The sequence below is a fragment of the Oncorhynchus kisutch genome, linkage group LG15 (assembly GCF_002021735.2).
Source record: "Oncorhynchus kisutch isolate 150728-3 linkage group LG15, Okis_V2, whole genome shotgun sequence".
Lineage (NCBI taxonomy): Eukaryota > Metazoa > Chordata > Actinopteri > Salmoniformes > Salmonidae > Oncorhynchus > Oncorhynchus kisutch.
The window spans coordinates 81,044,826-81,062,947 of NC_034188.2; the positions used below are offsets into that span (position 1 = coordinate 81,044,826).

Consider the following 18,122-nt stretch of genomic DNA (forward strand, 5'->3'; position numbering starts at 1 on the left):
TTCATCATTACTGGTTTCTTTCATTCATGTGACGGACCAATACTGGTTCATAACATGTGACGGACCAATACTGGTTCATAACATGTGACGGACCAATACTGGTTCATAACATGACGGACCAATACTGGTTCAGAACATGTGACTGACCAATACTGGTTCATAACATGTGACGGACCAATACTGGTTCAGAACATGTGACGGACCAATACCTTACAAGGCTTCTTTCTCTCTAAGTTGAGACCTTGAACAGAACACGGTCTGGGCGTACTGCCACATTGCAGGTACTGATAGTGAAGAGTTGTACAGTCAGCCACTTGCATGAACACAGAAATGGGTTATTAGAACAGCACATGAATAGAAAACATAAAGGAGTTATAATAAGAAAAGCACAAATATTAAAATTCCACTTACAATGGGTTTCTGAACGTAATATACTGAAAGTGAATTGTATCGACTGGGATGTACACTTCTATTGATAAAGGTTTGAATCCTAACCTGTCTTCCTGTTTCTTCCACAGGTTTGATCTGAACACTGCCTGGACACACCGCACATGGGACACACCACACAGGGACACACACACAGGGACACACCACACAGGGACACACCACACAGGGACACACCACACAGGGACACACACACAGGGACACACACACAGGGACACACACACAGGGACACACACACAGGGACACACACACAGGGACACACACACATGGGACACACCACACAGGGACACACACACAGGGACACACACACAGACACACACACACACAGAGACACACACACAGGGACACACACACAGGGACACACACACAGAGACACACACACAGGGACACACATCTTCACACACACGTACACGTAGACACACACACTCTGTGGTGATGTCTGAGGCGGAGGGGTGTGTGTCGGTGTGGGAGTGGCTGTGTGCTCTGCATCTGGACCAGTATTTCCCAGTGTTCCAGGACGCGGGGTTTGGAACGTTGTTGGAATGCCAAGGGCTGACCCAGGATCAGCTGGAGACGATTGGAATCAAACTGCCTGGGCACCGCAAACGCATCCTAGTCAGCCTGCAAAAAACACACCACCACACACACCCCGAGAGAGAGCACGATGCCCTACTCACACATCTGGCTGCAGAGGGAGACCAGAGAGAGGAAGAGAGAGCTGTGTTCAGACCCAGTCCTTTGAGGAGAGAGACACCACTACCTGCACAGAGACCAGTATCCAGAGGAGAGAGACCAGTCCCTAAGGAGAGATCAGTGTTCAGGGAAAAAGAGAGGGATGGAGAGAGACCGAGACCAATCCCCAAGGAGAGGACTAAGTACCGGTCTGTCCCTGTAGAGACATTGGACTGTGGCCAGACTTCCCCCCATCCCAACCCTACCTTCTGCCCTACCACCCCCAATCCCAACTCTACCTCCTACTCTACCGCCCCCCATTCTACTGCCCAAGACCCCCCCTTACCCCCCATCCCCCCTCGCAGCACCCCAAACGGCCCCCCACTACGCTTCACCCCCACCTCCCCTAAACACTCCCCCATGGCACCCAAACCCAGACATAAACATAACAATACACAGTCCTCTACAAACACTCAGACCACAGTACCCCTCCCTAGCCTCTCTACCAATCCCCCCACAGTACCCCTCCCTAGCCTCTCCACCAATCCCCCCACAGTACCTCTCCCTAACCTCTCCACCAATCCCCCCACAGTACCCCTCCCTAGCCTCTCCACCAATCCCCCCACAGTACCCCCTCCCTAGCCTCTCCACCAATCCCCTCACTGTACCACTCCCTAGCCTCTCCACCAATCCCCTCACTGTACCACTCCCTAGCCTCTCCACCAATCCCCCCACAGTACCTCTCCCTAGCCTCTCCACCAATCCCCCCACAGTACCTCTCCCTAGCCTCTCCACCAATACCCCCACAGTACCTCTCCCTAGCCTCTCCACCAATCCCCCCACAGTACCTCTCCCTAGCCTCTCCACCAATCCCCGCACAGTACCTCTCCCTAGCCTCTCTACCTCTCCTGTTTCACCAGCCAGACACCCCCAGCAGGTGGGGGAGGGAGGGAGAAAGCCCTCTCCTGTTTCACCAGCCAGACACCCCCAGCAGGTGGGGGAGGGGGGGAGAAAGCCCTCTCCTGTTTCACCAGCCAGACACCCCCAGCAGGTGGGGGAGGGAGGGAGAAAGCCCTCTCCTGTTTCGCCCTCTTCCTCCTCCTCTTCCTTCTCAGTTGAACAATATGACCAGTCTTCCTCTTCTGATCAATGCGTGCCCACCCTCCCCCCTAAAGTCTACGTGGTGGGGGCGTGCCCTAAAGAGCCTCGCGGCCCTGCTCCAATCCCACGTCGACCTCCTGTTTTGCCCCCCAGAACCACACCCACACATAGGTAAGAGGGCCTCTGATTGGCCCCCAATGTTGTCAGTTCTACTTCTGTCGTTTATTCTATTGCATTAGAGACAATCTAAACCAACAGTCTCAAATAAACTGCTTAACCTTTCAGAATTGTGTGTTTGTGTGCGTGTGTTTGAGAGTACGTGTGAGTGTGTGTGCGTGTGAGTGAGCTCGTGTTTGTGTGTGTGAGTGAGCGTGTGCTTGTGTGTGTGAGATGAGTGTGTGGTGAGGTTTCACAGGAGCAGTCGTATCTCTGGCTGTGAAGAGCTTCACCTCCCTCTACAGGCCAGCAGTCTGTTTCCTCATCATATACCATATCCTGATCATATTCAGTTTGTCCACCAGGTTGTGACCCTGCTGCATTAGTGCTTTGTGTGTGTGTGTGTGTGTGTGTGTGTGTGGTGAGCTCAAAGGTCTACTGTACACAGACCTGCTGCTACTCAGAGTATATCTCACAGAACTGTGTACGGGAGTAGTCTATACAGACTACTTTCTATGGTCATGAGGAACTATGTTAACAATTCTACTCCGGTTTCACTAGTGATTCAGTAACCTGTGTGTGTGTGTGTGTGCGTGTGCGTGTGCGTGTGTGCAGGCTGGTCTCTGTTAGAAATGTTTACGAAGTAGGGAAGGGCTGACTCTCCAGCTTGGTGGTCAAATGAACTCTTTCCCTCAGGTGAGCGGGGTTATTCTGCTCAGTTTCTGTTGCCTCTGTGTCTGTGCAGAGGAAAGAAAAACCCTGTTTCAGAGAAAAGGTTTAGCCCTATGGCTAGATTTACAAAAACACAGTCTCTCTCTCATGCTCTCTCTCAACCCACCTCTCTCTCTATCAAATGAATTAAAAGGGCTTTATTGGCATGGGAAACATGTTTACATTGCCAAAGCAAGTGAAATAGAAAATAAACAATCAGAAATTAACAGTAAACATTAACCACAAAAGTTAAAAAAGGAATAGAGACATTTCAAAAGTCACATTATGGCTATGTACAGTGTTATCACGATATGCAAGTAGTTAAAGTACGGAATGTTACGCGGTGTGGAACAGGGGAACCCAAGAGCAGACGAGGACGAGGACACTTGGATGAAGGCATCAGGGTATTTATTAAAACACGGGGGAGATGGAGTGCAGGTCAGGGGAAGCTCGGGTGGGTTGCAGGAAACCAGGTGCGGAGGCTGAGGCTGGAGGGAGAGGGGCTGGGACAGGGAAACCAGGTGCGGAGGCTGAGGCTGAGGCTGGAGGGAGAGGGGCTGGGACAGGGAAACCAGGTGCGGAGGCTGAGGCTGGAGGGAGAGGGGCTGGGACAGGGAAACCAGGTGAGGAGGCTGAGGCTGGAGGGAGAGGGGTTGGGACAGGGAAACCAGGTGCGGAGGCTGAGGCTGGAGGGAGAGGGGCTGGGACAGGGAAACCAGGTGAGGAGGCTGAGGCTGGAGGGAGAGGGGCTGGGACAGGGAAACCAGGTGAGGAGGCTGAGGCTGGAGGGAGAGGGGCTGGGACAAGGAAACCAGGTCCGGAGGCTGAGGCTGGAGCGAGAGGGGCTGGGACAGGGTAAGCAGGTCTGGAGGCTGAGGCTGGAGCGAGAGGAGCTGGGACAGGGAAACCAGGTCCGGAGGAGAATCCAAGGGAGCAGTAAAGTGGGGAATCCAGGACAGAGTAGCAGGATGACGAGACGTGGGACTGGAGACGGGGGCTAGAGTCAGAGCGTGCAGAACTGGAGAGGGGAGGAGAGGAAAACAGGCACAACAGGATCTGAAAAGTAACAAACGGCTAGAAACATTTTAATCTCTGCTCAGTCAGTCTATCTGGCAGCGTGGAAGTGGCAGGGCTGAGGTTTTTTAGAGATCTTGATTATGGAACAGGTTGCAGCTGGTGGGGATCTGCTCTGACTCCAGCACATCTGTCTCCGCCCACACAATCAGATACACAAGGAGAGGGAGAGAGAGTACTGGGGGAGTGGCGGCAGGTCAAGGAGACACAGGATGAACACTAGAGAGAGTACTGGGTGAGTGGCGGCAGGTCCAGGAGACACAGGATGAACACTAGAGGGAGAGTACTGGGGGAGTGGCGGCAGGTCAAGGAGACACAGGATGAACACTAGAGGGAGAGTACTGGGGGAGGCGGCAGGTCAAGGAGACACAGGATGAGCACTAGAGGGAGAGTACTGGGGGAGTGGCGGCAGGTCAAGGAGACACAGGATGAACACTAGAGGGAGAGAGTACTGGTGGAGGCCTCAGGTCAAGGAGACACAGGATGAACACTAGAGGGAGAGAGTACTGGGGGAGGCCTCAGGTCAAGGAGACACAGGATGAACACTAGATGGCGTTGCAGGAGCAGATGTGACACAAAAGGGAAAATAAACAAGCATAAATATGGGTTGTATTTACAATGGTGTTTGTTCTTCACTGGTTGCCCTTTTTCTTGTGGCAACAGGCCACATATCTTGCTGCTGTGATGGCACACTGTGGTATTTCACCCAGTAGATATGAGAGTTTATCGAATTCTTTGTGGGTCTGTGTAATCTGAGGGAAATATGTCTCTAAAATGGAGAGGAACCTGTTGGAATTGATTAACTCTTGTTAAGCTTGTACATGTTTAACTGTAAGCCGTTATGTAGGCAAAACTGCAGGTGTATGTTGAAAGAGAGGAGAAAGAGAGAAGGAGAGAGGGAATGGAGTCTGCTCTTACTCATTCTGAAGTAGTAACACACACGCACTACTAAAAGTGCTGTCTGCTTCCTTCACTCCTCCCACCTGCGGCAGCTCTCTCCTCCCTCTTTTCAGAGAAACAGTTAGTTTCTTTCTTCCTCTCCTCCGATGTGTGTTAATCGTTCCTCTCCATTGAGGATGGCCCTGTTGGACATGCCAGGACAGGTGAGAGTGACTCTCCTCTTCTCTCTCTACCCCCCCCCCCCCTTTCCCTCCTAGTCAATATCTCTTTGGTTGTGTTAATGCTTTTCAAACTAGTGGCTGAGCCAACTAACGCTGAGAGCAGGAAGAGTTCATTTCTAGCAGAGTGTGTGTGTGTGTGTGTTTCCATTTGTGCCATCAGTAGTTAGACAGTGTAGCTGTGTACAGGGACAAGGAGTCATTAAGAAGTTGCTGATGTAGTAGTTTTCTGTCAGTGACTTTGACCCAGTGATTTTGTCATTGTAAGGACTGATTCAGGAAGTAGATGTCACTTTGGGATGATAATATATTTTTGACGATCTCTCCTCCCTCTGTAATTCCACAGTTGGGCAATGAGTCAATTATATATTTCCCACAGACTTGCTGTGGTGGTTTCACGGTAGTGAATGAGTTGGCTTGAGTTAGGGCTGTTACGGTGACCGTATTACCGCCACACCGGTGGTTATGAGTCATGACGGCTGTCAAATTCCACGTGACTGTTTAGTCACGGTAATTAGGCATCTCCAAGCTCTGATGCTGCTGATGGTCATTAGTAGCCCACCAAACATCCTACCTGCCTGGTACTCAGAACTCTATTGTCCCTCTAATCACTCTGACATCAATGCAAACGTAATCGAAAATCAAATCAAACACTTCATGAGAGCCCATGAGCTCATGTTGCGTAACATTTCTATAGGATATGCAATTGTGTGAGAAAACGACAGAGTGATGGCCTCTATTAAAAAGAGGAGGATCCCATCAGCTTTCCGTAGGCTAGGCCTACTCTATTTATTTCTCAACTTTTAAGCACATTGCTTCTCTTTACAACAGGAGTAATCGCCTACCTGGCTGGTATGAAAATGAACCACGGGAAAAGTGTCCTCCATTCGCTATTTAAGTGCAGAGATTTTTTTTCCCCACTGCCCCTGTTTCGAGACAGGTGCATGTTCATGGTGCATGTTCATGGTGCATGTTCATGGTGCATGTTCATGGTGCATGTTCATGGTGCATTCTAAATCCAATAAACAGCATGAAAAACATGATTTAGTGTGGAGGTGCGAACAGTGAATAAACGATAAGCTATGAAAATAGAGTCACACTCTCTCTATATATAAACTCCCAGTAATTTAAAACAAATCAGTAAATCATCGATGTTCTGTGCCTTCTTCAGGGTAATGTGAATCAAAACTAATTTCACACAGATACTAAATAATATATGTAAAGAGAAGAATAGTCTGATGGGTGACAATATTAGCCTATCACTTGAGAATGATGTATTATCACTTGATGCCCAGCTTGTGTGCAGTAAGGCAGCTTTGCGACTATTTCAAATCCTAGACGCACACCTCATGTAGCCCAGGCCATAGTCCTGTAAGGTTAGTATCACACCTCATGTAGCCTAGCCCATAGTCCTGTAAGGTTAGTATCACACCTCATGTAGCCTAGCCCATAGTCCTGTAAGGTTAGTATCACACCTCATGTAGCCTAGCCCATAGGCCTATAAGGTTAGTATCACACCTCATGTAGCCCAGCCCATAGGCCTATAAGGTTAGTATCACACCTCATGTAGCCTAGCCCATAGGCCTATATGCTTTAATAAGGTTAGTATCCCACCTCATGTAGCCCAGGCCATAGTCCTATATGTTTTTATAAGGTTTGTATCACAACTGAAGTAGCCAAATAACTTCTTAAAATGAAGCACATTAATCCGCTTTACAAGTGTAGAGCATAACTGGCATAAGCAGCGCGTGAGTTTCAAGTTTGGGGGAAGATCAATTTCACCATAGAAATGCACCTTTATAATAAAAGCATTACATACATAATCACATTTGTGGTCCCTTTTGAGAAGGGTGTTTTCCTGCTAATGGTACATTAGCGCTTACTGTCGTGTTCACATTGCTGCACTTATAATGTAAAGAAATAGCCTAATAGTTTATCAACATTTTAACATAAACATTCTCATCTGTTGCGTCAGGCTCATTGCTTAAAACAGTTTTTTAAATTCTAGTGGTTGTATTAATTTGGGATCTATCGCATCCCACAACTGTCCCAGACTATGTTTGGAATATTTATTTCTCGCATAGAATAGGTCAACTTTTGTACCATAGGGGATAGTAGATTGACATAGGTTAGTGCTTTTGCTATTCGTTAGGCTGACTCGTCTTATTGGCTGACGAAAATTAACGAAAATGAAATGTGGACAGTTCTTCCAAAATATTGGTATTGGATAAGAGGGACATGTGCACTTGTAGCATGTAAGAAAGACCCTATCAAGTGACTGAGAGCCATGTGCATGAGAGGTGCTTCGGTAAGCAGCCGGGAGAAGGGAATTCTAATTATTATATTCAGCCCGAGGGCACAACGGCCACTGGCCGCAAATGCCATGTATTTTATTAGGGGGCATTACGGCCACACAAAGGGGATGCCGCCGGGAAATTCGAGGCATTATCAAGTGCTTGTCAAATTGTGAATGAGAGACTGATGAAGTGTGTACAGCCTGATGAAGAGCTCATGTCTTTAATGAGACTTTTTTTCATCATTAGAGTTGCATCAGCCTTACGATGTATTAAAATCAAAACATATAGACCAACATTTTTATTTATTAACTGAAGTTCCATAAATGGCTCTAAATAAAGCAGATAGGAGGACCTGTTTTCGTTGTTAACCGAACAACACAGAATAGTGTGTGAGCACTCCCTGAAATCATTTGGAGAAAATATCCTTTCTATTTTAGCTCTGTTCAATTGTATTCTTCATACTATAAAATAATATAAAATAATGCCATGGAATTCTAAGCAAATCTTGTCTGCTAAGTGAACTAGTGTCGCCCACAGCCATTTGGCAGAGCCAGATCAGGGCCAAACATGAGGATAACTCAGTATGCTGTTCTGTTCTTCTGAAATAGATTTTATTCACATCATGTTTATTTTGACCTGTTTATGTTTAAAAAACTCACTGACTCTCTCTCACACACACACACACACACACACACACACACACACACACACACACACACACCACACACACCACACACACCGCACACACACACACACACACACACACACACACACACACACACACACACACACACACACACACACACACACACACACACACACACACACACACACACACACACACACTGAATGGCACACCCTCACATTATCACCCCTGTTAGCCAGTGGGTGGGGTGTGTGCTGTTAAAAACACACTGCCTGCACACAAGCGACAAGATGGACATTTCACTATGGGAACTTTTTAAATTGGACGGTTGTCATAGTAGCTGTTGTCATGAGCATGAGGTCCCTTTGGGGCCAGAGAGACACAATAGCACCCCACTGAGACCTAGGCTTCCAGAGCTGTTTGGTAGAAACATTATCCTGTGAGCTATTTGGCAGATACATTATCCTGTGAGCTGTTTGGCAGATACATTATCCTGTGAGCTGTTTGGCAGATACATTATCCTGTGAGCTGTTTGGCAGATACATTATCCTGTGAGCTATTTGGCAGATACATTATCCTGTGAGCTATTTGGCAGATACATTATCCTGTGAGCTGTTTGGCAGATACATTATCCTGTGAGCTGTTTGGCAGATACATTATCCTGTGAGCTGTTTGGCAGATACATTATCCTGTGAGCTGTTTAGCAGATACATTATCCTGTGAGCTGTTTGGCAGATACATTATCCTGTGAGCTGTTTGGCAGATACATTATCCTGTGAGTCTCTCACCAGGGCCAGAGCATGGCAAGGCAGAGCCTAGTGTGCAAGACTGGGCCCATATCCACAAACCATCTCAGAGCATGATCTAGGATCTGTCTTAATCTAGATCAACTATCCTACTCTGAGATGCGTTGTGGATACTGGCTCAGTGGATACTGGCTCAGTGGATACTGGCTCAGTGGATACTGGCTCAGTGGATACTGGCTCAGAGCCTGGTGTGCCAGAGCAGGGACTCAGGGAGGGACTCAGTGTACCAGTGATGTTCTTTATCTGTGTTGTTAGAGACTAGGAGTGTTCACCTGCAGCCCCCAGTACAAATTCTGGGCCCTGGCTGCCTGCTGTATGGTTCAGCTGCAGTCCCCAGTACACACTCTGGGCCCTGGCTGCCTGCTGTAGGGTTCAGCTGCAGCCCCCAGTACACACTCTGGGCCCTGGCTGCCTGCTGTATGGTTCTGCTGCAGTCCCCAGTACACACTCTGGGCCCTGGCTGCCTGCTGTATGGTTCTGCTGCAGTCCCCAGTACACACTCTGGGCCCTGGCTGCCTGCTGTATGGTTCAGCTGCAGTCCCCAGTACACACTCTGGGCCCTGGCTGCCTGCTGTAGGGTTCAGCTGCAGTCCCCAGTACACACTCTGGGCCCTGGCTGCCTGCTGTATGGTTCAGCTGCAGTCCCCAGTACACACTCTGGGCCCTGGCTGCCTGCTGTAGGGTTCAGCTGCAGTCCCCAGTACACACTCTGGGCCCTGGCTGCCTGCTGTAGGGTTCAGCTGCAGCCCCCAGTACACACTCTGGGCCCTGGCTGCCCCCAGTACACACTCTGGGCCCTGGGGACAGAGAGAGACCAGGCAGTTGGGTCTGTTGTAAATTAGCATGTCTGTGGGGGGAGTGTGTAGGCGAGGACGGAAGGGGTCATTTGTTTATGTAGCTTAACGACGTCTGTTGAACGGATACAAAGAGGTTATATTTAGATCCCACACTACTTTAAAAATATATATATATTTAACCTTTATTTATACAGGGTTTTTTCTCATTGAGATAATATCAGTTTTCCAAGAGAGACCTGGTCCAATAGCAGCAGAGGGAACAACGCTTCAGACAAAACAACTTACATACACTAACAAGACATTAAACAAAACTATAGACACACATTACAGTACAACAAACATTTTACATTAAAAACACAAACATCTTGACTAAAAACAGCTGGTCTAAAAACAATGACACTCTTCTATGATATATACATCGATCAAGTGTTTAAACTCCACCAACGAAACTAGATCTTCACATTTTAAAAATGTTTGTTAGATAATTCCAGGACCATGGTGCTGTAACTAAGTAACTAAAACTATTTCTACCATGACCTGTTCTAATGTTTGGTTCTGTTAGAAGTAAATCAGAATGGGACCGTAATTGATATTTATTTACTGACCTGACTAAAAAAGAACAGAGATAAAATGGCATTTTACCCAATATGGCCTTATAAATCAGTGTACACCAGTGTTTAAGCCTACGCAAGGTCAATGACGACCAGCCAACAGCGCTGTAGAGATCACAATGATGTGTTAGACGTTTCTGATTTTGTAATGAACCTGAGGGCTGCACGATACACTGAATCAAGTGCACTCTGGGTAGTGGCTGAGGCCTAATATATATATATAACATCACTCAAATCTAAAACCGACAGTAATGTACATCGTACCAGCTCCTTCCTGGCCTCAAAAGCAAAACAAGCCTTATGCCGGTAATAAAATCCTATTTTCAGCTTGAGCTTCCTTATCAAGTTCTTTACATGTACAGTGAAGCTCAGCTTATCATCACCCCACACACCCAAATATTTATACACTTTAACTTGCTCTATGGTATTTCCAGCCAATTTATCAATGACATGATTTGTAACATGCCTGGCATTTGATAATACCATGCATTTTGTTTTACCCGAATTTAGAATCAGCTTTAAATCATACGGATTCTGTTATATGATGTTAAATGCTCTTTGGGCATTTTCAAAAGCTAAAGATAAACTACTACCACTTGAATAAAGAACAGTATCATATGCATAGAAATTAACATCTGCTGTTTCAATAAGATCCCCAATGTTGTTGATATACAAAATGAACAACAGTGGGCCCAAAATAGAACCTTGTGGAACACCTGAGCACACCTCCATGGACCATCCGCCATTACACATTGTGTACGATTTTGATTGGTTTATAAATTACCTATCTAGAGCCTGACCAGTAATTCCACAACATTGTAACCTTTGCACTAACACAGCATGGTCCACGGTGTCAAAAGCCTTCGACAAATCAATAAAAACTCAGCATCCTCTCTCACCTCCTATCCCAGCTCCTCTCTCACCTCCTCTCTCAGCCCCTCTCTCACCTCATCACCTCCTCTCCCAGCTCATCTCTCACCTCCTCTCTCAGCCCCTCTCTCACCTCCTCTCCCACCTCCTCTCTCAGCCCCTCTCTCAGCTCCTCTCTCACCTCCTCTCTCACCTCCTCTCTCAGCCCCTCTCTCACCTCATCACCTTTCTCAGCCCCTCTCTCTTCTCCTCTCTCACCTCCTCTCTCACCTCCTCTCCCACCTCCTCTCTCAGCCCCTCTCACCTCATCACCTCTCCCACCTCCTCTCCCACCTCCTCTCTCAGCCCCTCTCTCACCTCCTCTCTCAGCCCCTCTCATCACCTCCTCTCTCCTGAGACCACCTCCTCCTGTCCCCACCCTTCTGGACAGCCTGGGTCATGTGACCCCAGATCATAGGTGTATCTTAAACTGTATTCGGTGCTCTGGTCAGCACACACCCCAGTGTGTGTCCGGTGTGGGTACATGTGTGTGCATGTCCCTCTGTCCCTCTGTCTGTCTTGTCAGTGCTTGACATGGGAAGAGCTAACCAGAGCTGAGTCCTGACACCTCACATCTTCTACTGTTTGAACTCCGGCAGCTCTTACAGAATGTCAGCTTAAACGTATTGTGACCTAAATATCCACAGTGCCGACACACATTTCAGTCCACGTCAAGCACTGCTTCTTGTTCTCTCTCAGTGTGACTGAGGGAGGGAGGGGGGAGGGGGGTTGCAGGAAGAGAAAAGGGGAACACTGTCAGTTTCAACATTACACAACACTATCCGGGCCTGTGTATGGGTAGCTGTTGCTGAAATTATTTAACCTCACAGTCTTATATTAAGACTGCTGATAGATTTGTAGACTTTAATTTATCTCACATTGTGCAGTGTGGTGGATTTATTTGTATGTGGTGGAGAGTTGGATGGAGATAGACTTGCCCGACGACTCAAACTGAAGGCTTCCGCTGCTCTGTCGTTCGCTACATACTTCAGTCTGAGACATTGAAGTCGTTTGTGGTGACGACGTCGAAATAAGGGGTGTTGTACAAAACCAAAGTCATCATCGGTTTCTGGGACCAATCAGGGGGTATAGAAATGCATTTACATTCTGGAAATCGGCGGGGAGGTACTCCTATCAAGACTCATTGCGGAGAAGAAACATCCGTGGGCATGGCGTAGCGGTTGGCCCGGAGCAAGGAGTTTGGGTAACCAGGCAAGGGAGTGAATCATTTTGGGGAGTGTGAGAGGTGTCAAAAGGTCTGGGCTGCTATGGTAACCAGTTGCCCTTCCAAGCCTCAGTGAGATTCCAAACGTAGCTCAGTCACACACTGGAACACTGACCACGCGGGCGTGTGTGTGCGCGGGCGTGTGTGTGCGCAGGCGTGCGTGTGTGTATGATGTAGAGGTACAGTATGTGATGTTTTGAGTGATAGTATGTCTCTCACTGGCCTCCTAGAGGCAGGTTTGGACATGATATGGAGAGAGGAGGAGAACACACAGAAGAACTCTATTAATGTCAGTTAGATTTCAAACAGCAGAGTTCTACACCAGGGTTCTGTTATGGTTAGAGTTGAGGTTAGGTTGGCTGAGGAGAGAGAGATATGTATATTACAGACTTCCGCATGCCTTTCCCTCTCGACACTTGATTTCAGTGTTGTGTAGGGTGATACCAGGTTCTCTCTCTCTCGCAGACACATACGCCCGCTCACAGACACACACACTAGTTGTGTGTGTGTGTGAGAGTGAGGAAAAAGAAAACTGGTATCACCCTGCACAACACTGAAATCAAGTGTCTGCTGTACGCAGATGACCTGGTGCTGCTGTCTCCCACTAAAGAGGGGTTATAGCAGCACCTAGATCATCTTCACAGGTTCTGTCAGACCTGGGCTCTGATCGTTAACCACAGGTTCTGTCAGACCTGGGCTCTGATCGTTAACCACAGGTTCTGTCAGACCTGGGCTCTGATCGTTAACCACAGGTTCTGTCAGACCTGGGCTCTGATCGTTAACCACAGGTTCTGTCAGACCTGGGCTCTGATCGTTAACCACAGGTTCTGTCAGACCTGGGCTCTGATCGTTAACCTAAAAAAACGATATATATAATGATATTCCAAAAAAGGTCAGGATGACAAATATAAATTCTATTTGGACACAGTTCTATTAGAACACACCAAAAACTACACATATCTAGGACTAAATATCAGCAACACAGGTAGCTTTCACATGGCTGTGAATGAGCTGAGAGACAAAGCAAGAAGAGCATTCTATGCCATTAAAAGGAACATCAAAATCAAAATTCCATTTAGAATCTGGCTCAAAATGTTTCAATCAGTTCTAGAACCAATTGCTCTATATGGCAGTGAAGTACGGGGTCCAATCTCTAGTAATGAATTTACCAAATGGGACAAACATCCAATTGAAATACTGCATGCAGAGTTTTGCAAGACTGTATTGCAAGTGCAAAGAAAAACTCCAAATAACGCATGTAGAGCAGAATTGGGCAAATACCCCCTCCTCATTTGAATAGAAAAAAGAGCCATCAAATTTTAATTTTACTTAGACCTAAGAGAATATTTCATTCCCAAAATTATAATACAATACAAAGAATTTGAAACCTAAAAATCAAATATTTATTGGGTGAAAAGCCAAAATGTGCAGTTTTGGCAGCCAAATATGTGTCCTCCTGCCACAACCTGTTTTGTTTTGTCTTTCATACCACGTCATGTGTCTTCTCAGTCATGTTGACACTGGTCCACTACCATTGCTTTAATGTATTGTTGTTCTCATTAATATTGTTGTTGTTGTTGTTAATGGTAATCCCATGTCCACTACTACTATTATTATTGCTGTTGGTCCCACCATTTATTTAAATATATATACACTGCTCAAAATAATAAAGGGAACACTTAAACAACACAATGTAACTCCAAGTCAATAAAACTTCTGTGAAATCAAACTGTCCACTTAGGAAGCAACACTGATTGACAATCAATTTCACATGCTGTTGTGCGAATGGAATAGACAACAGGTGGAAATTATAGGCAATTAGCAAGACACCCCCAATTAAGGAGTGGTTCTGCAGGTGGTGACCACAGACCACTTCTCAGTTCCTATGCTTCCTGGCTGATGTTTTGGTCACTTTTGAATGCTGGCGGTGCTTTCACTCTAGTGGTAGCATGAGAGGGAGTCTACAACCCACACAAGTGGCTCAGGTAGTGCAGCGCATCCAGGATGGTACATCAATGCGAGCTGTGGCAAGAAGGTTTGCTGTGTCTGTCAGCGTAGTGTCCAGAGCATGGAGGCGCTACCAGGAGACAGGCCAGTACATCAGGAGACGTGGAGGAGGCCGTAGGAAGGCAACAACCCAGCAGCAGGACCGCTACCTCCGCCTTTGTGCAAGGAGGAGCACTGCCAGAGCCCTTCAAAATTACCTCCAGCAGGCCACAAATGTGCATGCGTCTGCTCAAATGGTCAGAAACAGACTCCATGAGGGTGGAAAAGGGCCCGATGTCCACAGGTGGGGGTTGTGCTTACAGCCCAACACCGTGCAGGACGTTTGGCATTGGCCAGAGAACACCAAGATTGGCAAATTCGCCACTGGCGCCCTGTGCTCTTCACAGATGAAAGCAGGTTCACACTAAGCACATGTGACAGACGTGACAGAGTCTGGAGATGCCGTGGAGAACGTGCTGCTGCCTGCAACATCCTCCAGCATGACCGGTTTGGCGGTGGGTCAGTCATGGTGTGGGGTGGCATTTCTTTGGGGGGCCGCACAGCCCTCCATGTGCTCACCAGAGGTAGCCTGACTGCCATTAGGTACCGAGATGAGATCCTCAGACCCCTTGTGAGACCATATGCTGGTGCGGTTGGCCCTGGGTTCCTCCTAATGCAAGACAATGCTAGACCTCATGTGGCTGGAGTGTGTCAGCAGTTCCTGCAAGAGGAAGGTATTGATGCTGTGGACTGGCCCGCCCGTTCCCCAGACCTGAATCCAATTGAGCACATCTGGGACATCATGTCTCGCTCCATCCACCAACACCACGTTGCACCACAGACTGTCCAGGAGTTGGCGGATGTTTTAGTCCAGGTCTGGGAGGAGATCCCTCAGGAGACCATCCGCCACCTCATCAGGAGCATGCCCAGGTGTTGTAGGGAGGTCATACAGGCACGTAGAGGCCACACACACTACTGAGCCTCATTTTGACTTGTTTTAAGGACATTACATCAAAGTTGGATCAGCCTGTAGTGTGGTTTTCCACTTTAATTTTGAGTGTGACTCCAAATCCAGACCTCCATGGGTTGATAAATTTGATTTCCATTGATAATTTTTGTGTGATTTTGTTGTCAGCACATTCAACTATGTAAAGAAAAAGTATTTAATAAGAATATTTCATTCATTCAGATCTAGGATGTGTTATTTTAGTGTTCCCTTTATTTTTTGGAGCAGTGTATATATATATATTTTATATATAAATATTTATTTTTTATTTTGTTTTTGTTTTTCGATATGTATACTTTGACAGTGTAAGTAATAATGAACTTGCCATGTCAATTGAATTTATTTGAATTGAGAGAGAGACTGGAGAGAGAGAGACTGGAGAGAGAGAGACTGGAGAGACTGGAGAGACTGGAGAGACTGGAGAGACTGGAGAGACTGGAGAGACTGGAGAGAGAGAGAGACTGGAGAGAGAAGGAAAGAGAAGGAAAGAGACTGGAGAGAAAAGAGGATTGATAGACTCATGGCTGTTTTCTGTCTTCTACCGGCCCCTGGTGTCAACGGTAACATTGTGCCCCTCTCCCTTCCTCTGTTATTCTTCTCTCCAGCGATGTTCCAGTCAATGAGCCGCACACAGAGCGAACTCCACCCCCCCCGCCTCGGACCAGGGTACACAACACACCAGTCGACACGCAGCCTACTCTGCCAATGAGAAGAGTCCCCCAGCCACCGCCTGAAATCAGTGAGCATACTGAACCCCTCCCATCCATCCTTAGCCACACCCATTAACTCCCTGACCTCACCTCTCCCTGATTTAACCCACCTCTTAACCCTTAACTCCTCCCCCACTTCACCCCTAACCCTTAACCCTACAATCTACGAACTACTCCACCGGTTCACACCTAACACCTGACCCTTAACCTTGCAATATACTAACTCCTCCCACTCTCTTCTACATGTTTTTTCTATTGCTATGTTGTTAATAAAGTGGTCAGCTGATGTTGGGATGTCACTCTGTTTGAACATTTCATGTCATTGATCATAACCTATTGCTGAAAAAACTTAGTGGATTTGTACCCTCTGCCTTATTGAGAGTTACATATTTAATAGAACACAGACGGTTTTGGTAATGGAAGCCTTTCTTATGCAAATTCTGTTGGGTACGGTGTTCCGCAAGGCAGCCGGCTAGGGCCATTATTGTTTTGTGACCTTCCACTGACCTTGAATAAAGCCTGTGTGTCTATGTACACTGATGACTCAGCAGTATATACATCAGCTGCAACAGTCAAATAAATAATTGACAACCTTAACATAGAACTCCAGTCAGTTCTAAAATGGGTAACTAACAACAGGTTTAACACAGAGCTCCAGTCAGTTCTAGAATGGGTAACTAACAACAGGTTTAACACAGAGCTCCATTTAGTTCTAGAATGGGTAACTAACAACAGGTTTAACACAGAGCTCCATTTAGTTCTAGAATGGGTAACTAACAACAGGTTTAACACAGAGCTCCAGTCAGTTCTAGAATGGGTAACTAGCAACAGGTTTAACATAGAGCTCCAGTCAGTTCTAGAATGGGTAACTAACAACAGGTTTAACACAGAGCTCCAGTCAGTTCTAGAATGGGTAACTAACAACAGGTTTAACACAGAGCTCCAGTCAGTTCTAGAATGGTAACTAACAACAGGTTTAACACAGTGCTCCAGTCAGTTCTAGAATGGGTAACTAACAACAGGTTTAACACAGAGCTCCAGTCAGTTCTAGAATGGGTAACTAACAACAGGTTTAACACAGAGCTCCAGTCAGTTCTAGAATGGGTAACTAACAACAGGTTTAACACAGAGCTCCAGTCAGTTCTAGAATGGTAACTAACAACAGGTTTAACACAGTGCTCCAGTCAGTTCTAGAATGGGTAACTAACAACAGGTTTAACACAGAGCTCCAGTCAGTTCTAGAATGGGTAACTAACAACAGGTTTAACACAGAGCTCCAGTCAGTTCTAGAATGGGTAACTAACAATAGGCTGGTGTTAAATATCTCAAACTAAAAACACCATTTTTTGTGACAAGTCGCTCACTCAACGCTAAACCTCATTTAGGTCTATTAGTTAATGATGTGGCTATTGAGCAAGTTGAGGAAACTACATTTCTGGGTGTAACCCTAGATAGCAAGCTGTCATGGTCAAAACATATAGACTCAATGGTTGCTAAAATGGGAAGAGGTCTGTCCATGACAGGGCGTTTCTCTGCCTTGACACCATAATCAACCAGACAGGTCCTAGTTTAGTCGATCTGGACTACTGCCCAGCTGTGGGGTTATGTGTAGTTTCACCTACACTACTGCCCAGCTGTGGGGTTATGTGTAGTTTCACCTACACTACTGCCCAGCTGTGGGGTTATGTGTAGTTTCACCTACACTACTGCCCAGCTGTGGGGTTATGTGTAGTTTCACCTACACTACTGCCCAGCTGTGTGGTTATGTGTAGTTTCACCTGGACTACTGCCCAGCTGTGGGGTTATGTGTAGTTTCACCTACACTACTGCCCAGCTGTGTGGTTATGTGTAGT

General features: G+C 46.8%; 1 protein-coding gene across 1 annotated transcript in view; it reads left to right on the forward strand.

Annotated features, from left to right (window-relative positions):
* Positions 1-775: 775 nt before the first annotated feature.
* The window catches only part of LOC109909501 (arf-GAP with Rho-GAP domain, ANK repeat and PH domain-containing protein 1), a 70,518-nt gene continuing 53,171 nt past the window's right edge, over positions 776-18,122 (forward strand). The window contains 4 exon segments of the mRNA XM_031791444.1: positions 776-1,599; positions 1,722-1,847; positions 1,850-2,388; positions 16,165-16,298. Coding sequence (XP_031647304.1) covers positions 880-1,599; positions 1,722-1,847; positions 1,850-2,388; positions 16,165-16,298 — 1,519 coding nt within the window. The 5' untranslated portion in view covers positions 776-879.